Raw genomic sequence first — 19,332 nt, forward strand, 5'->3', positions numbered from 1 at the left:
TGGAGAAAAGGGGGGGAAAGAGAGAAGGGAAGCTGAATCCCAGAAGAGACGGATCAAAGAGTGGAAGATATACAACAGGCAGATATGAATAACGCAGAAAGGCACAGAGGAACACGATATCAGAAGTTAGTCGACTAAACTAAGGCAAATCCAGAATAAGGTGTGAAGCACTTTGATGCATACCGAGGACATGAAAGACATTAGAGACATTAGAAATATGATGCCTGCAATGGACTGTTGTGACAATAGGAACAACAAATTGGTACTAAAATATGGCTGGCCCCAGAGGATGCTAATGAATATAACATATAGGAATACAGTGCTCAGGAAAGATAAGAGTACAGCCTGAAAAGAGGTGCTATAGCCCTAGTTTTCAGGGATGCCAGAGATTAAAAAAGTGATCCTGAGAAATGAACTACCCAGGCTGGACATCTTTAATGTGAAAAGGAAAAAGTAAACATTAGGACCATGACTCGACTTTCAAAAATCTGCATGATATTCTAACAGTTCAATTTAAAACAATAAGAATTCAGGGGAAAACAAAAAAAAGTGTGAAAAAGAGGATTTCTGAATGCCATGCCCCAGCGGTGTGTTAGGAGAAGAGAGAACCAATTGGCAGACAGGAAGCAGAGAGTCGGGATAAACGGGTCCTTTTCAGAATGGCAGGCAGTGACTAGTGAAGTGCCGCAGGGCTCAGTGCTGGGACCCCAGCTCTTTACAATATACAGTAATGATTTAGATGAAGGAATTGAGTGTAATATCTCCAAGTTTGCAGATGACACTAAGCTGCGTGGCTGTGTGAGCTGAGGAAGATGCTAAGAGGCTGCAGGGTGACTTGGACAGGTTAGGTGAGTGGGCAAATGCATGGCAGACGCAGTATAATGTGGATAAATGTGAGGTTATCCACTTTGGGGGCAAAAACGCGAAGACAGATTATCTGAATGGCGGCAGATTAGGAAACGGGGAGGCGCAACGAGACCTGGGTGTCATGGTTCATCAGTCATTGAAAGTTGGCATGCAGGTACAGCAGGCAGTGAAGGCGGCAAATGGTATGTTGGCCTTCATAGCTAGGGGATTTGAGTATAGGAACAGGGAGATCTTACTGCAGTAGTACAGGGCCTTGTTGAGGCCGCACCTGGAATATTGTGTTAGTTTTGGTCCCCTAATCTGAGGATGTTCTTGCTATTAACATAGAAACATAGAAAATAGGTGCAGGAGCAGGCCATTCAGCCCTTCTAGCCTGCACCGCCATTCAATGAGTTCATGGCTGAACATGAAACTTCAGTACCCCCTTCCTGCTTTCTCGCCATACCCCTTGATCCCCCGAGTAGTAAGGACTTCATCTAACTCCTTTTTGAATATATTTAGTGAATTGGCCTCAACTACTTTCTGTGGTAGAGAATTCCACAGGTCCACCACTCTCTGGGTGAAAAAGTTTCTCCTCATCTCGGTCCTAAATGGCTTACCCCTTATCCTTAGACTGTGACCCCTGGTGTGCAGCGAAGGTTCACCAGACTGATTCCCGGGATGGCCGGACTGACATATGAGGAGAGACTGGATCAACTGGGCCTTTATATATTGCAGTTTAGAAGGATGAGAGGGGATCTCATAGAAACATACAAGATTCTGACGGGACGGGACAGGTTAGATGCGGGTAGAATGCTCCCGATGTTGGGGAAGTCCAGAACCAGGGGACACAGTCTTAGGATAAGGGGTAGGCCATTTAGGACTGAGATGAGGAGAAACTTCTTCACTCAGAGTTGTTAACCTGTGGAATTCCCTGCCGCAGAGTGTTGTTGATGCAGTTCATTGGATATATTCAAGAGGGAGTTAGATATGGCCCTTACGGCTAAGGGGATCAAGAGGTATGGAGAGAAAGCAGGAAAGGGGTACTGAGGGAATGATCAGCCATGATCTCATTGAATGGTGGTGCAGGCCCGAAGGGCCGAATGCACCTATTTTCTATGTTTCTATGTTTCTAAATTTCTTTGCAAGCTTGGATAGCAAACATTCGCAGTGGAATCAGGGAAAATACAAAACGAGTTCAACAAAATATATGAAAATGGTGGAACAATGACAGAGGAAATGTAATACTGACAAGTGTGAAGTACTGCACACAGGAAGAAAAAAAATTGGTAATCCAGCATCCACGAATGGTGCTGAAATAACTATGGATAAAATAGAGCTAAGAGTTTTAGCAGGCTCAACAAATCTAATTATTGCAGAAAAAAAATCAGCAATGTAAACAGAATGCTGAACAGTATAACCAAAAGATAAGATACAAGGCAGAGAAAGTCATGCTCAAAGTCTGTAGTGCTCTGATCAGATCACACCACGAGTAGTGTTCAATTCTACTGACACATTTAACTGCCTGCAGGGCTTCAGAGAAGAAACACAAGAATGACTACTGGTATTGGGACTCGATGATGAGTGGAAAACACGAGGGAAAGTTGGATCTTTATCCTTGTAAAGCGGTAATAGAGGTAACATCAGGAAGTATAGTAAATAGTATAGAAAAGATATAAATGGATACTACTTCAAATCTTTACCTTGTCTGTTGTTTTGAGATGGAGTAAAACTTGAACTGGAGTTTGAGCTGGAGCTGGAGCCAGCAGGACTTGGCTGTTGAGACTTGGGAACAAAATAAAAACACAAGAAAAAGATAGTTAATATTGTTGCAGTAAGCTAGCCAAATATTTAACCAAAATAATTATCTATAAAAGCTACTCTAAAGCATCTTTGCTTGCTGGCAGTATTGGTTTGCACAATATTTTCTTCAAATTCCTTATTTGAAAATTTCTTAACAGGATTAAAAGCTAAATACAATTTATCCAGATTTCTCTCCCTCAAATTAAAACATGGGACAGCAAAGGTTATATTTTAGGGTTGAGAAATAATAATTGGTATACAGAGTTTAAATAAAATCAAAATGATGAGTTGAGAGATTATTGTTTATATCCAGGAGTTATTACAGGGCAAAAATCTCAAGTGTTAATATTCAAGGTCAACCTTAGTCAGTTATCTCTACTTGAAATATTAACCAGTCTGTTCATTGTTCAATTACTCCCAGTATTTCCGGTTTCAGATTGTCATAATTTATGATTTTCACCGTTTAATTTCAGCAATTAATAATTGTTACTGGAATCCCTAAAATATGATACCACTTTGGTCACTCAATTTCTATGTGTGTGTTGATGGGGGCTGTTACATAATACAATATTACATAAACCCAGCAACTACAGGCTAGTCAGTTTAACCTCCGTAGTGGGGAAGCTTTTAGAAATGATAATCACGAACAAAGTTAAGTCACTTGGATGAGAGTGGATTAATTAAGGAAAGCCAGCATGGATTTGTTAAAGGCAAATCGTGTTTAACCAACTTGATCGAGTTTTTTGATAAGGTAAAGAGGGTTGATGAGGGCAATGCGTTTGACATGATGTACATGGACATCCAAAAGGGTTCGATAAAGTGCCACATTAACCTTGCCAGCAAAGTTGAAGCCCATGGAATAAAAGGTACAGTGGCAGCATGGATACGAAATTGGCTAAGTGACAGGAAACAGAGTAGTGGTTGTTTTTCAGACTGGAGAAAAGTAAACAGTGGTGTTCCCCAGGGTTCACTATTTTTCTTGATACACATCAATGACTTGGACGTGGGTGTACAGGGCACAATTTCAAAATCTACAGACGACACAAAACTTGGGACATATAGTAAACAGTGAGCAGGATAGTGATAGACAGGCTGGTGGAATGGGCGGACATGTGGTAGATCAATTTTAGCGCAGAAAAGTGTGAAGGGATACATTTTGGTCGGAAGAACTAGGAGAGGCAATATAACCTAAAGAGTAAAATCCTTAAGGGGGTGCATGAACAGAGAGACATGAACAGGGGTATATGTGCACAAATCATTGAAGGTAGGGCAGGTTGAGAAAGCGGTTAGAAAAGCATACGGGATCCTGGGCTTTATAAATAGAGGCAGAGTACAAAAGCAAGGAAATGATGAACCTTTATAAAATACTGGTTCGGTCTCAACTGGAGTACTGTGTCCAATTCTGGGCACCGCACTTTAGGAAAGATGTGAAGGCCTTAGAGGTGGTGAGGAAAAGATTTACAAGAACGGACTTCAATTATGTGGATAGACTAGAGAAGCTGGGGTTGTTCTCCTTGGAGCAGAGAAAGTTGAGAGGAGATTTGATAGAGATGTTCAAAATCATGAGGGGTCTAAACAGAGTAGATAGAGAGAAACTCTTCCCTTTGGCGAAAGGGTTGAGAACCAGAGGACACAGATTTAAGGTGATTGGCAAAGGAACCAAAGGCGACATGAGGAAAAACTTTTTTTTTTACGTAGCGAGTGGTTAGGATCTGGGATGCACTACCTGAAAGGGTGGTGGAGGCAGATTCAATCGTAGCTTTCAAAAAGGGAATTGGATAAGTACCTGAGGAAAAAAAGAATGTGCAGTGCTACGAGGAATGGGCAAGGGAGTGGGACTAGCTAAAGTGCTCTTGCAGAGCACCAGCATGGGCCGGCCAGGCCTAATGGCCTCCTTCTGTGCTGTAACCATTCTATGATTCTAATTGCATAGTAATTACACTACAGAAACAGACCATTCGGTCCAACAGATCTATGCCGAATTTTATGCTCCACACAAGCCTCCTTCATCCGGTTCTACATCTTATGCTTGACCAATAGCAAGCATCTTAATCAAAATCATGCAATCGATTCATAGAAATAGAAAATAGGTGCAGGAGTAGGCCATTCGGCCCTTCGAGCCTGCACCACCATTCAATATCATGGCTGATCATTTCCTTTCCTGCTTTCTTCTCCATATCCCTGGATCCCCTTTGACATAAGGGCCATATCTAACTCCCTCTTGAATATATCCAATGAACTGGCATCAACAACTCTGCAGCAGGGAATTCCACAGGTTAACAACTCTCAGTGAAGAAGTTTCTCCTCATCTCAGTCCTAAATGGCCTACCCTTTATCCTAAGACTGTGTCCCCTGGTTCTGGACTTCTCCAACATCGGGAACATTCTACCTGTCCTGTCCTGTCAGAATCTTGTATGTTTCTATGACATCCACAATGAAGTTCATTTAATAAAGATTAAATTCAGGAGGCTCCTTCTAGTCCTCTGGTGTTGACATTTACAATGAAATTGTATTGATTTAGTTGAAATTGACATCAGCCCTTAAGCAACCCACTTATAAATAACTGGTTATAATAAAGCTGGACAATACATAAAGGCAACCTTTTTTTTTTTAAAAACAACCTTTTGAAAAAGAAATTCAAGAGTTCTCCGACTTGGTGCATCACATCTTAGGACTCTTCTGTTCCCCTGACATGCAGTGAAATCAGCTTCCTGACCATGTCTCTGTAACCAGTCAATTCTGTCCCCAGACATTTTGTTATTGTACACAGCACTAAGTAAATCCTGTGAGTTTTCTGTTACTGAGTCAGTAACAATCAGTAATGCCAACCCTCAGGATTTTTAATGAAAATACCGCCCTCCCCCCGAAACTCTATCTAACTCAGAAAACCTGCAAGTTGAACAGTTGATTAATTTCAAACCAGAACTTCTTTTTTAAAAAAAGCGAACTCTGCCCGTGTGCCCTCCGCACAATATATATATATATATATATATATAAAAATGTTCCAATTCCAAAAGGGGGAGGGTTCCCGTTATCTGGATACATTGATGGACAAGTATGGTTCGATGGAATCTTCGCAAAGCATAAAAGAGGCGTAACCGTGTCAGTAAGACACTGACTGACTGACGCTGTAGGATGATCCGGGGAGGGGGCGGGGCTAACTGGTTGAGGATTTTTTGTCTTGTACGATGGCAAATTTTCAATGCCGGCCCCGAGATGGTGCTGCTCCTGACTGATGACCTCTCCGACAGGTACCCGAGCTCCGGACGCTCAACCTGGTGGCAGCAGGCGAGATGTTCAGTGACTTTAACAGTGCGTCCAGCGCCTGCAGCCCGTCCCAGTAATAGCAGGGATTTGGGGACTGGATCAACAATCTGCATAGATTTATATGAAGTAATCTGATTAATAGGCAATAATTAATCTGCAGTGACTTGTATGAAATTTTGATCTTTATGATAGCGGTTTACGTATGTGGCATACAAGATGTGTGTCAAAACAGTTCTTTATGGTTCGCAACAGAAGGTTTCCTTTAATCCATGTGCGCAGTCCAGAAACTAAGCAGTGAGGGGAGTTGTAGCAAAAAGGGGAAACATTTTGTGCAGGATTTATATTTCCTACACCTATCTTCATAAAGATAAATACGAGGCAGCTAAAGGTTCTGCCGCCAATTTTCAGATGCAGTAATATAGTTTTTGTAAAGAGCTGTGACATGTTAGAGATTAAATAAAGCCACTAATGAGGTTTATAAACCAATAGTCAATCTATATTGGTTTGTGTTTGGAAAAAACAGCAACTCATGATTTCTTACCAAATCTCGTGATTTGTAAGTCTTTTGTCTCATGATTTATGAGACAGTGGGGTTGGCATTACTGCAAAATACCACCACGAAAACTGGACTATTAAACAATGTCTGCTCCATGATGTGACAAATCATTCTGCATGGATACCTGAACCACATTAAAAGTGTGACTTTTGTGGCATTTAAACTAAGCGATGAACTAAAACCACTTACATGCAGACATCTTTGATGATCTTAACAGTTGCTTCTGCCCATAAATCAAGCAATTGTACCATCGCAATTGTACTATCCTAATGAGCAGAGTGATTTACAACCTGTAATTGCTTCCCCCTCCACCTCCACCCCAAGAACAATCCAGCTTAGTCTACCAGGGTAATAAGGATTGGGAGGGCAGGCGGAAGGAGGAGAAACATTAAAAAAAACTAACATTACCTCCCTTCAATTCAGCATTTTTAAGTGCTCACAACCAAAAACACTAAGCGATGGTACCATGAAAAAATGATGGCATGGCAACCTTTCAATTTCACACAATTCCTCGTAACTCGCATCAGACTGAATGAAGCCACAATTTGCTGATCAGTGAATTTTTGGAAATGTTTGTTTTAAAAGAAAAGTTATATAACGCTGAACTGGCCACTTCACCACAGGGATCAGATTTTAAAAATAGCAAAATTTGGACCTACGAGCCATTTATTATGTAGTTTCAACTGGCCATAGCAAAGGTGAATATGGTACAAAGAAAGAAAATTACTTTGTCAGTCATTGAAATCTTAAAGTGCCAGATCCTTTTTTTACTTAGTCTGCCCATTATCCGAACAGTAACCACAGCACAGCAGTCTAAAGCAAGCATAAAGTGAAAAAAAAGCCCCCAGCAAAATGTACTAAGTGTTTGAAAAATAAGGACTAAAATCATCAAGATGCACTGCAGCAACTTGCCAAGGCTTCTTCAACAGCACCTCCCAAAGCCGCAACCTCTACCACCTAGACTGACAAAGACAGCAAGTGCATGGGAACTCCACCATCTCAAAGTCACACACCATCTTGACTGGGAAATATATCGCCAGTCCTTTATCATCACTGACTCCCCAACACTGTGGGACTACCTTCACCATAAGGACAATAACGGTTCAAGAAGGCAGCTCACTACTTTAAATGTACATCGTACATTAAATCCTTCTTTCCACATTTTGTGCAGGACATGAGTTTTGGATGACAGGCTGACCACGATCTATGAGTGGCCCCCTCATCTACCAGTTGAGTCTGGCGGTGACAAATTGCATGGATGAGGGATTCAGCAGAGATGGGTTGAGGTAGGGGCAGAAGGAGCCAATGTTAGAGGTGGAATATATTGTAGTCTTTGTGATGGAGAGGATATAGTTTCAGAAGCTTAGCTTCGGATTGAATAGGAAGACAAGTCTGAAACAGCCTGGCTCAGCCAGAGACAATGGCTGGGGAGGAAGATGGAGAAGGGTGAAGAGTTTGCGGCAGAGGCCAAGAACAATATCTCCAGTCTTCACAATGCTTAACTGAAGTAAATTGCAGCTCATCCAAGATTTCCCATCAGACAGGTAGTTTAACAGTAGATGCAGTGCAAGAGAGATGCTGGATAGGTAAAGCTGGGTGTCATTAGCGTACATACAGAAGCTGCCCCCATGTCTGTAGGGGATGTCACCCAGGGATGTCATGTAGATTAGGGTGAAGAGGGGGCCACTCATAGATCCTTGGTGGGGTGGGGGGAACTCAAGCTAATGATGTGGGGTGGGGTAGTGGGGGCAGGGGGGAAAAGAAGAGAAGTCTTTGCTAGAGATGCTCTGGCAAGAATGGAATCAAATGCGGGCAGTCTCACCGAGCTGAAAAATAGCGAAGAGGTGTTGGAGGAGGGCGGTGTGATCATCTGCATCAAAGGCTGCAGTGTTTAAATGCGCCATCGTCAGAGTCAAAAATTGTCGATGTCTTTGGAGTGGCGGGTTGGCGATGAGAGATTAAAATAGGAATTAGTGGGAAAGATGGGCATGGATTTAGGAAGCTTAAACTCATTGAAGGACTAGAGAAGAAATGAAGGTTGAAAATGGGCAAAGGTTTGCAAGGACATATACGTGTAGAAAATGTTTCTTTTGAAGCGGATGATGAAAGAGAGAGGGGCAATGCCTGGCAGGAGGGTACCGTTTATAATATCGGCTTGCATTAGGGCCAGAAAGGGAAGTTGGGTGGTAATCAGTATAAAGGGAATGGGGTCAAGGGAGTAAGTACAGGGTCTCATGGACAAAAATGGTCTCAGATGGGACAGAGTGAAATTAGAGCAATGAGGGTTCATGGCCAGGGCAGGAGGAGGCCTGGCATGGTGGCTAGAGGGGTGTGTGGGAGGAGAGAAAGATGTAGAGGCAGCTGAATGTTGCCAAGATATAGATCATTCAAAGAAGTCGTAAGCTCCATGAGAATAGAAGGAGCAGGGAGAAGGCCTTAAGGGGACAGTTGGCTACAAAGTAAAGAAGCCAGGAGCTATCTTTGCTCTTCAGAATGATGTTAAGAGTATTGGACGGTTTACAGAGAGGACTGGCAAGGCTCAGTTCAGCTTGATGTAATCAAGCCAGATATCATGTTGGATGTCTTAGCCAGTTGTGCTCCAAATACGCTCAAGTCTCTGCCTCTTGGACCTGGAGTGATGATGGGTTTGCATTACTGGGAATGACCAGGATGGTAGACAAGTGAAGGTTTTGCTGAACGTTAACCTGGAAACTCGATGATCTGAACTCATCATGGGCAAGTTCAAAAATATTAGAGAATAAACAAAAAACTGATGTTCTGGATTACTCTTGTCGGGCTCAAATTTCCCCAACTCCTTTTTCTGGTTCCCTCACCCGAGGTGCGCCGCTTTTGTCCGCTTCCAAGCGCACCGAAAATCTTCCTCCCGATTCTGGCCGCTCCCCAACCTCTCCTCGGTGGTAACATAGCGTGGCCCAGTGGATTGAGGGTAAAGCCAGGTCCCAGCACTGAAAACAAGTGTTGGGACCTCTGCACAATGCACGCTACAGGGAGTCTGCGCACATGTGCAGTAAGCTCCTGGCAGGCCGAATCTGTGAGTGCGCGCTGCAGGCTGTGTGGGAGGGGCCCGAAGTACGCCACCCCTAGCCCTGGCCGAATGGGTTCTCAACAGCGGCCCGCTGCGTTCCCTAAGGTTGGACTTCTATTTTATTTTATGTTATTTACTGATTGATTGCTTAATACTTTGGTCTCGGTGCTTTCGGTGCAGGGTTCCATCTATTTTTTAATTTGTTAATTAGTTGCTTATTACTTTTTATGCTTTGTTTAGTGCTTGGTGCTTTAAATGTATTTATGCTTCTTTAATGTTGTTGTGAAGGTGTTTACTGCTTTGCAAGGTCCCCTTCCCCTCCATCTCTGGCTGCCCGCTGATTTTTTAAGTCACCGCAAGGTTTTTCTGAACGTACAAGAGTGTCCACTTACGCTGGCCGAAGTTAGTTTGGAGTAACTTTTAGCTGGCTAAACTGGCTTAAATGGCCAAAACAGGCCTAAGTGGCTGGTAACACCCCCTTTTTAAAAAAAAAACAAAAAACCTAACTACCTCACTTATACTGGGTGCAAATTAAATGGCCAGAATTGCAATTAAAAAGATACTCCAGAAAAATCAAGTTACTCAAAAAAAAAAGAGCAACTCCTGGGGAAATTTGGGCCCAATGTAACTAAATTGGTGCTTGGAAATTGCGAATTGTTCATGGTACTGTATAATTATCTGCATTCTACAGCATATGTGGCAAATTACATTAAAACTGAGGATAGGTACAGTGGAATACAGGTTAAGAACATAAGAAACAGGAGCAGGAGTAGGCCGCTCGAGCCTGCTCCGCCATTCAATAAGATCATGGCTGATCTGATCATGGGCTCAGCTCCACTTCCCTGCCCACTCCATATAACCCCTTATCATTTAAGGAACTGTCAATTTCAATCTTAAATTTATTCCATGTCCCAGCTTCCACAGCTCTCTGAGGCAGCGAATTCCACAGATTTACAACCCTGAGAAGAAATTTCTCCTCGGCCCGGTTTTAAATGGATGGCCATTGTTGCGAGAGAAGCAAAGGCATCAAGTTAAGGCAGTCAATTTTAAAAACTGCACTTCATTTTAAAGTCATCCAATGACAACTCAAGTCATTTCCCACTTTGCGTAGTTATAAAATGAAGTGCATATTAACAGCAAAAAGCACTTGATAGTTATTGATTTAAATTGGGATAATGGTGGCAGTTAGCATACTATAGATGGAGTCATTTTGAATAATTTATTTTGATAAAAATGAGAATGAAATACAGATGGAAAGGATCACAGCTCTCATTTATATTTATTATTTCCCGCTTAATGACATTAAATCCCCATTATTTATCAATTACTTAAAAATGTAATCACTTTATTCTCAATGCATAGGATGATTTTTTTTTTAAATAGGTGAAAGCAACTTAAGGAGCCAACCTTATCGCAGGAATGATCAATGTTCGTAGCAATCATAGTAAGATTTTTCCCACTATGAATTCAGCAAGCATTCTGTTCAGTAGTACAAAGCTGTCCTGCTGGTTCTATGTATGAAAAAGGATTACCATCCTGCTGGCTTTGACACCTCTAAAAAGCAGAGGCAATCTTTGGCACTAAATGTGTTTCTTGACAGTTTTACAAGCTGTTATCCCAAACACTGTGGTATTTATGGCATCATTCACTTGGGGCATTTGACCACTTATCCTGTGGTTACTAATCGCTGAATAGATAGTTCATGGACCAGAATTAGCGTGAAGGCGTCCAGCAACAAAGGAGGACTCGTTTCCCTTCCCCCCCTCCCCCACCGCAAAAAATAAATAAATGTTAGTTTCCGCTGTCAAGGGACCATCCAATGTCTTCTTCCTGTTTTACTCATTTTTTGGTCCCACAGACAAGCTAATGACACTTGGATCGAGATGCTCATTTATGCACTGGCCCGACAGAAGATTTATTGCATTCCAAGGTGTTCTTTTTTTCCTTAGTACCCTCCTGCTGATCCAAAGGAAACCATGGTATCATCTTCATCATATTCATTTTATAAAGTCTTTTATGCGCAAAGACCTCAACAGATTACTGCTGCCATCTCAGTTGCCATGGTTCCAAAGATATTAAGAAAATATGGAAGACATTTTAGCAATATTTTAAGGACATCATGCTCAATAATATGCACACAAGAGAATCTGTCACAGAAATATAAAAAAATATTTAAAAATACGTAAATCAGTGGAGATTCCTTTCTCTGAAGACCCCAATTATTGCTTCAGTACTGACCAGTAGACATCTATGCATTCGATTGTGAACAGCAGCCTAGAAAATGTTTTTTCCTTTTGAATTAAGTTTCTAGTAATCAGGAGGGGGGATTGAAGGGATAAGAGAAACAAACTAATTTATACCACATCTGTAAAAACAATGTGCTCTCTTCTAAACTGGATGAAAGATCCATTTTATAATTACAGCTTTTGACATGAAGGGTGGATTATGCACTTGAGGTGATCAAAAGCTACTACAAAGTACAATGGTGATAAAGTAGATAATTACCAGGATCTGACCATTGTGAAAAGATGAGGATACTACTAAAAGCATAGAGGACCAACTAGGGTGGCAAACCATAGTTGAGTTGATAGGTTTCTGGGGAGAATGAGATGTACTTTGATGTTTTTTTAATGCAATTTACAGCCTGTTTGTCTGTCTGGGTGTCTAGCTGACAGTAAACACATGGTCAAGAGTCTTCAATAAATCACAATCCCCTAACACATGCTCTGGCTAGCCAGACACCACTAAGGAACTCATAAAAACAGAACCCAACACTTATCTCTCTTCCTGGCTCTCATTTCTTTAAAAAAAACACTCGGATAGTTTTTTCCCCCAATATCTTTCATTTAAATACTAATAGATCTCAGTAACAATAGAGTTGTTTCAATTATAGTTATATTAATACATTTATCAAAAGTAGACATTTACAAGAATACAAGTACTTGTAAACATCATACGAGAAAGAATTGATGATAGTTCAGAAATAATCAATATGAATCCAAGGTAGTTACACAGTAGGTAATATCTTGAGCAAACTTGCCATGTTCAAGTTGAAAATCTTTACTGTAGTCTTAAATAGATAACTCCTGGGGCTATATATGGAATATAGTGTGCAATAATTCCTATCCACTTTAAGTCCTTGGTGCATTGGAAAAAAATTCAGAGGGGAACGACAAGGACTTTGGGCTCCATGTTAAAATACAACTATCAGAATAGGGACATCATTCTGGACAGCAATTCTGTCCTCACTGCTTTGGTCGAATAGCTTCCTTACATGCATTTATTTTACAGGATACGAAGTCAAAATTAACAAACCTCAAGAGAAAAATGTAGATAAGAAGAATCTACCGTGATCTTCTCCCAATCATAAAGTCTAGAACATCATTATCATAGGCAGTCCCTCGAAATGAGGATGACTTGCTTCCACACCAAAAAAAAGGATAAGTTCACAGGTGTTTCGAATGAAGAACCCGAACGACATCCCCAAGGGATGCATGGATTTTTTTAACGTGTGGTGGCCGTTGCACCAGCCACCACACGGGCTTGGCAGAGCTAGGTCTTGGTCCAGTGGCAAGGATTACCCAAGACAACTGGAGACCTGCTCTGCTGCACGGGCCGAGTGCACACACATACCGCAGTGTGGGCTGGCCTGTGCTGCGCCTGGGCCCCTGGCCCCAAACTCACGCCTCCCATGGGCCCCGATCACATGCCTCCACAGTCTCCCAGTTCCTTCGCCCCGACCTCGCCGCATCTGCCCACGCTCCAATCACCGACCTGGACCTTGCTGACATCACTCTTTGCTGCCGTTGCCCTCCTGCACCAGCTCGCGCTGTACCTTGTAATGGCCTGCCTCCACGCTGCTCCCAGGGCCGCCGCACGCCACTCTTTTTATGGCCCTGACCTGCTGCTGATGGTTTCTCGCAATCTAGAACAGACACCTAGTGAAAGCTGCTCAGACAAAATCAATTAACTCCTTTTAGGGAAAAAAAGCTGGACAAATGTATGGTCAGGAACAGGAGGCAATAGGGATGCAATGATTCCCTATGCTGCTGGTACTCGGGGAAGTGTGGGGGGTGATTTGGTAAACAACAGTAAGAAATCTTGTCTATTATTGGTGGAAGGACATGGTAGAATAGCGGAAACATGAAGATAAATGAATTTTTGTGCTTGGTTCAATAATAATTGCAACAGTTGGAAGTCGCTTATGTGGAACATTACTTCAAGAGATTAATTAATGAGACAGAGCTCATGATTGAGCAGACTGTACTCTGGGGAAGGACAGGCTTGGTGAGCCAAATTGCTTGTACATATTCCACGTCTTTATTCTTTCATGTCTCAACTAGTTTCCAACACCTTTAAACTGTACATAAATAATCTTGGGTGTTTTAATGCTCAAACATAGAGATTTAATTAGATTTCACTTTGAATATGAAAGTGGCTTTTATCCACAATGTAAGCCCTGAAAAATATTTTTAACTTCTACATTGCAGGAGTGAAAACACTAGGTAATACTCAAAACTTAGCACCTAAAATATCACAAATCAGTAACTTAAGGAAAATGCAATAGAACTTTATCACTTTAATTTAACGGACATAAGCAAAAACATATTTTCCAATGTAGGTGCCTCAACATGATTGAATAGGCTGATCAAGTCCTCACCCAATATCAATACAAGTGCACGAGTGCTTCCAGCAGAATAAAAATGGGTACATAAGTTTTTGGGAAAATTACATAAATACTGTATTTTTTGCCCAAATTGGAATAAATTTGGCTTTTTGGTAACTTGAGTTTCCAGCCCTGCTTTTTAAACTTATCTCTCAAAATGCATCTGCAACAACATAACTGTGAGGAGCTAGCTACAGCTCAAACTAATATTGACGGACAGGTAAATTGTACTGTGATCATTTTGGAAGTTAGATTTGGTCAGTAACTTATTCAAGGAAAAAATTCCAGAAAAACAGCCTAACACTGCAAATGGTTACACCTACATCTGCAGAACATGTAATTGCAGTAATCCCAGAACACTGTACATTAAGTCCTTCTTTCCATATTAAATTAATGTTCTCTATCTACAGCATATGATTAATAAATCATGGTTGGCAAACACACACAATGTTTTATTTCTACTCTATATTAAGTGTTTTTTAAAATGCAAATTGATGAAACAATACTCTGAAATCAGTTTCATTCACCATGGGTGAGCAAATCTCTTTCTCCCATACTGATCACGGCTGCCTAAATCTGTTGATTTAATCTTGAACAGATACTTCGTTGAGTATATTTTCTAATGGACTTATTTTACATCTTGTAACCCAAAACAGATTTTTTAACAGGGTCATGTAATATTGCCAACTTTTATCTGGAGAAACAGGCACTTACTAAAAAATACAGTTGAAAGGAATCTTGTGTTGTAAAAGCAAATTAAATAAGGTCTGAATAATGTTTTCCTTACAAAGAAAAGCAAGCAAATCTTCCAGCAAATTCACACTGAAAATAGAAATTACTGAATTATTTTTTGAGGAGCTCATAAAATATTTTCAGTGTACAATAATCTAACATTGTAACTTTACTAATTTGTTGTGAGGGGAGGAAAAAAAAAGAAAATAGCTCAAAACTTGCAACAAAACCCACATACAAGTGACTAGCTTTGTAACATTTTTTTTTTACGGGAACAGGAAAGTGGGATAAGATTTTCAAGGGTACCAACTTAAAAAGGTGCATGGAGTTCTCCTGGCCAACATTTCCCACCTCAACTAACACATCTAAAACTTTGCTCAAACTGGTTGCCACATTTCCCAAATAATAAATTACTATATTTCAAAAAGTAATTTATCCTATGAGACATTCCACTTGACATTGGAGCCATAATAAAGCACGATAGAAATACAATACTTTAAGAACCATCATTCGAAAAGTTATGTTGTAGAATTAGAATAGTAAAACAGTGCATCAGAAAATAGTAAGATTCTCAACAGTGACTGACCAGTAAACTCTAGGATTGCCAATTACCATCTTAAAAAGAGAATAGTGCAGGTAAAAAAGGCAATTAAAAGGCAAATATGATTCTGGGTATCAGTGACATTAAACTTGTTCAAGTCATTGGTTAGGTCACAATTTGAGTTTCATTTTCAGTGCTGGGCACATCGTTATGGCAAGGATATTAGAGCCATGGAAAGGATAGATCTAAGAATCACTAGAATGATATCAGAAATGAAAGTGGCTCTAAAGGATCAAAAAAATTGTGATTTGTCACTGGAACAGTGAAGGTTAAGGTTGTAAACCGGTTTATAGTGAAAACTAATTTCTGCCAGTTGATGAATTGGTAGCAACGGGGTAAAGATTCAGGATTAGAAGAATGTTTTTTTCACACAGGGTTATTTGATCATGAACTGCTTTAAAACAATTGAGCCATTAAGGCAGACTACACAAATTAAAAGGATTTGGACAAGTATTTGAAAAGATACAAGATAGTATGGAGAAAGGATGAGAGAAATGGATCTGAGTAGATAGTTCCAGTTGAAGAGCTAGCACTGGTAGATATGATAGCCAACCCTGTGCTGTCATTTCAATAGGCATAACTTTCAACTTCAGCGGGCGCATGAAATAGGCGGTAGCAGATTGGTGACCCATTATACACCCGCCGCCCTATTTTCCTTTCCATTGATTATGATCCGCTACCACTCATTTTACACCTCAAAGTCAAACGTTCCACCCTGTGATTCTATAATGAAAATTAAATTAACCCTGAAAGTTACAATGTATCAGCTCACTAAATGATGCAAAAACAGTAACCACACTTGCAATCCTGAACATACACTTTTACAAATTGCCATTGTGACAACCAGTATAACAATTACCTGCCAGTGTGTAAAAAGCACGAAAACTAAGGCTCTAAATATAATGCATCTTTCCTGCTTATAAATATTAATCCTTAAATTAAAGTTGCTGAATCATGCAACTTATAACCGATGATATTTTTCCACTTTTATACAAGGGTTTGAACCCCTCCTGCCATACAGACGGAGGAAAAGGTGGGAAACTTATTCCCAGGTCTTTCCAAGGCTTCTCCGAACCAAATCACTAGGTGTGCAACAGGTCCAGGGATAATTCACCCTATTTGATACATACCCAGAAAGTAGACATGGACTGCCTCCTACCATGTGGAAGTGTATGTGTTCCAGGACTGCTGAGACAGAAAACTAACTTTCATTTAATCTAAGACATCTAAAATACTTAAAATATAAATATGTAGACATTGTGAACATATTCTATTCCACAGATTGCATCTCTATGGAATCAAACTGCACAATCATCTATAACAAGTTTTCTCTTATCCAGCTGCGTTAAGCTCAAGGGCTGAACTTCCTTCACAGCGTACATACATTAGGAATTGTTAAATCATATAAAAGATTTCTGCTGAATTTTGTAATGCAACATTACAATGTTGGATAGAAATAAGGAAGAGGACTTTATTCATATTATTTGAATGAGATGAATTACATTAAAAAAATAATGTGGGCACAATAAAGCTATCAAAAAAAAAGACCAAATCAGTTTCTACAGCTTAAAAGGGCTGGGTTTTTGAGGGAGGGAGGGAGGGGAGTGGAGAAAAGAAAAGGAGGAGGAAGAAGAGAGACTTTGGTTTTCACAGACTACACTATTCTTCTATTGCACCATAAAACTATAAATCTGTAACAACTTCTACCAATAAAACTGTCACTGTCCTGTGTGTAGGTGGTTCTTGCTTAACTTTGTAATTCGTGTGCATGGCTCAAGAAATCCAGATTTTGTAATTTAAATCATTCTTGAATCTAGTCAGACTTCACCTACAGTTAAATGTTAATGGAGTTTGACTGACTAAGCTCGGAGCAGGCATTTTAGGCCAAGTAGGCTTTAAAATTACCATTCCCACCTCGCTACATAGATTGCTCATGTCAGCAGGAACATAAACAGGAAATAATCAGAATCCTGCAATTATCAATTTCCTGAAACAAACAAAAGGAAAACAAAAGGGGCGCAATAAACATGACACTCTTTGGTGGCCGTGCGAGTTTCCTGCCGACAAAAGGCACATTAATCGCTAACCGGATCATAAAAGCCTGCACCTGCAGGGCACTGTTTGATGTCAGTAAGAATGCAAGCTTCATTACAAAAAGCTACTTTTAAAAAAAAACCTTGGAAGAAGCAATATGGTTGTCCTATTAATACATTTTACAAACTTGTTTTTAAAAGAACTTAACACAATTCAAACCAGCACTGCTTTAAACACAAATTCAAAGCTAACTTTGAAGACTCATGTACAAGGAATTATTCTCCACGTATGGTTCAAATATAAAAAGTGATCTGCCCCATTACTCGCCACAAACTGAACGATTGAGAAATACTAAAACAAAGCACATAGACAACCAATTTTTATAGTCCAGTTATAGGTACAGAAGCATGATATCTCTTTAGAGACGCACAGACCCAGGCTAAATTGGCAACTCTGCATCACTCTGGCTACGCAACAGTTGCCACCATACGTGCCTGATTGGACACTGGTGAACCGATCTGTATACTTGTGCACAATCAGTTGCATATTTTATATCACCAAGCAGTTAGGACGACATTTAGCCCTTTGCTGAATTAACCTCGATTTTTAAACTAGGTAGATCAATTAATAGTATGCTATTTTTGTGAAGATTGATTCACAGAAGTAGAAACAAAAAGTAATTCAACAATAAACAAATATCGACATGAATCATGTTTGATTAGGAATGCCTACAGAACACTAATATCGGCCAGACAAGGCATGAGAACTTTGGGATAAACATTGCTCAAATTGTTACAATCTTCTCAGAAAACACTAAAGAGAAAAAAAAATTCAGCCACACAAATCTTCTGAGTTTTACACATTATTTTTTCAATATACCCCATAACCAGTGGAAAGTTTCTACTTGGGCTCTGCTTTGGGCTCAATTTTCCCCAGTTATCTGCGCCGTTTTTTTGGCCTAAATTAAAATATCCACGTTTCCCTAAAGATTGTGCGCCAGCATAATTCAGTTAGTTTCGATTTTTTTTAAGGTTCGTTTTTTTTTGCGTCTGCGGCAGTTTTTCACATTTAAGCAAGTTTGGCCAACTTACATTTTTCCGAGGACAGTGTATGTGACCACTCCCAAAAAACCTTCTGGGCACTTAAGAAAAACCAGCGCACGTTTAAAAAGTCGGTGCAGAAAGACGGCATTGTTTTTATGCAAAGTTTGCGAGGGAGTCAAGAACACATTAAAAATGCAAGAAGCTTAATTTTATCAAACTTAAAATGCAGAAACTGAAAATCTATTGCAATTCTTTAATTTTGGATTGTTTTCAAAGTGACACACCACCACTGAACGTCTCTAAACTGGGCTCGAGGATGGGAGCATCGGCTGGCCAGCCAACCGGCAGAATCGGTCATTCGGGGGATTTGGGGCTTGGCTTCAAAAGAAGCCCGGGGGAGTGGGGGGGGGGGCGGAAAGTGGCGAACTTGAGATAAGAACCCTTACACTATGCAGCAGAATCAAAAGAAGCCCTGAGGGGATATGTTCACAAAGTCCGTCTTTGGGCGAGAGAGCGATTCTGCTGACCAAAACTCGAGCCCGATGAGGAGACATTCGGTCCAAGTGATGGGGTGGTACTTTGATTAAAAACCTAAAATTAACGAATTGCATTAGACTTCGCTGTCCCAAATGTCTCGATATACCCAATGTGGGTAAGGCCTCCTGCCCATCACCCTACGTGCTCTGTGGTTCCTCATGCGATGCTGCCTAATCAATCGTCTCCTCCACAGCACCATCA

General features: G+C 40.6%; 1 protein-coding gene across 3 annotated transcripts in view; it reads right to left on the reverse strand.

Annotated features, from left to right (window-relative positions):
• mllt3 (MLLT3 super elongation complex subunit) overlaps positions 1–19,332 on the reverse strand; it is a 191,137-nt gene that overhangs the window by 55,158 nt on the left and 116,647 nt on the right. For all 3 annotated transcript variants that reach the window (XM_070881003.1, XM_070880984.1, XM_070880993.1), the window contains one exon: positions 2,550–2,631. In XM_070881003.1, the coding sequence (XP_070737104.1) occupies positions 2,550–2,631 (82 nt within the window). The remainder of the gene's footprint in view (positions 1–2,549; positions 2,632–19,332) is intronic.

Source organism: Pristiophorus japonicus, chromosome 1, assembly GCF_044704955.1.
Source record: "Pristiophorus japonicus isolate sPriJap1 chromosome 1, sPriJap1.hap1, whole genome shotgun sequence".
NCBI classification, from domain to species: Eukaryota; Metazoa; Chordata; class Chondrichthyes; family Pristiophoridae; genus Pristiophorus; species Pristiophorus japonicus.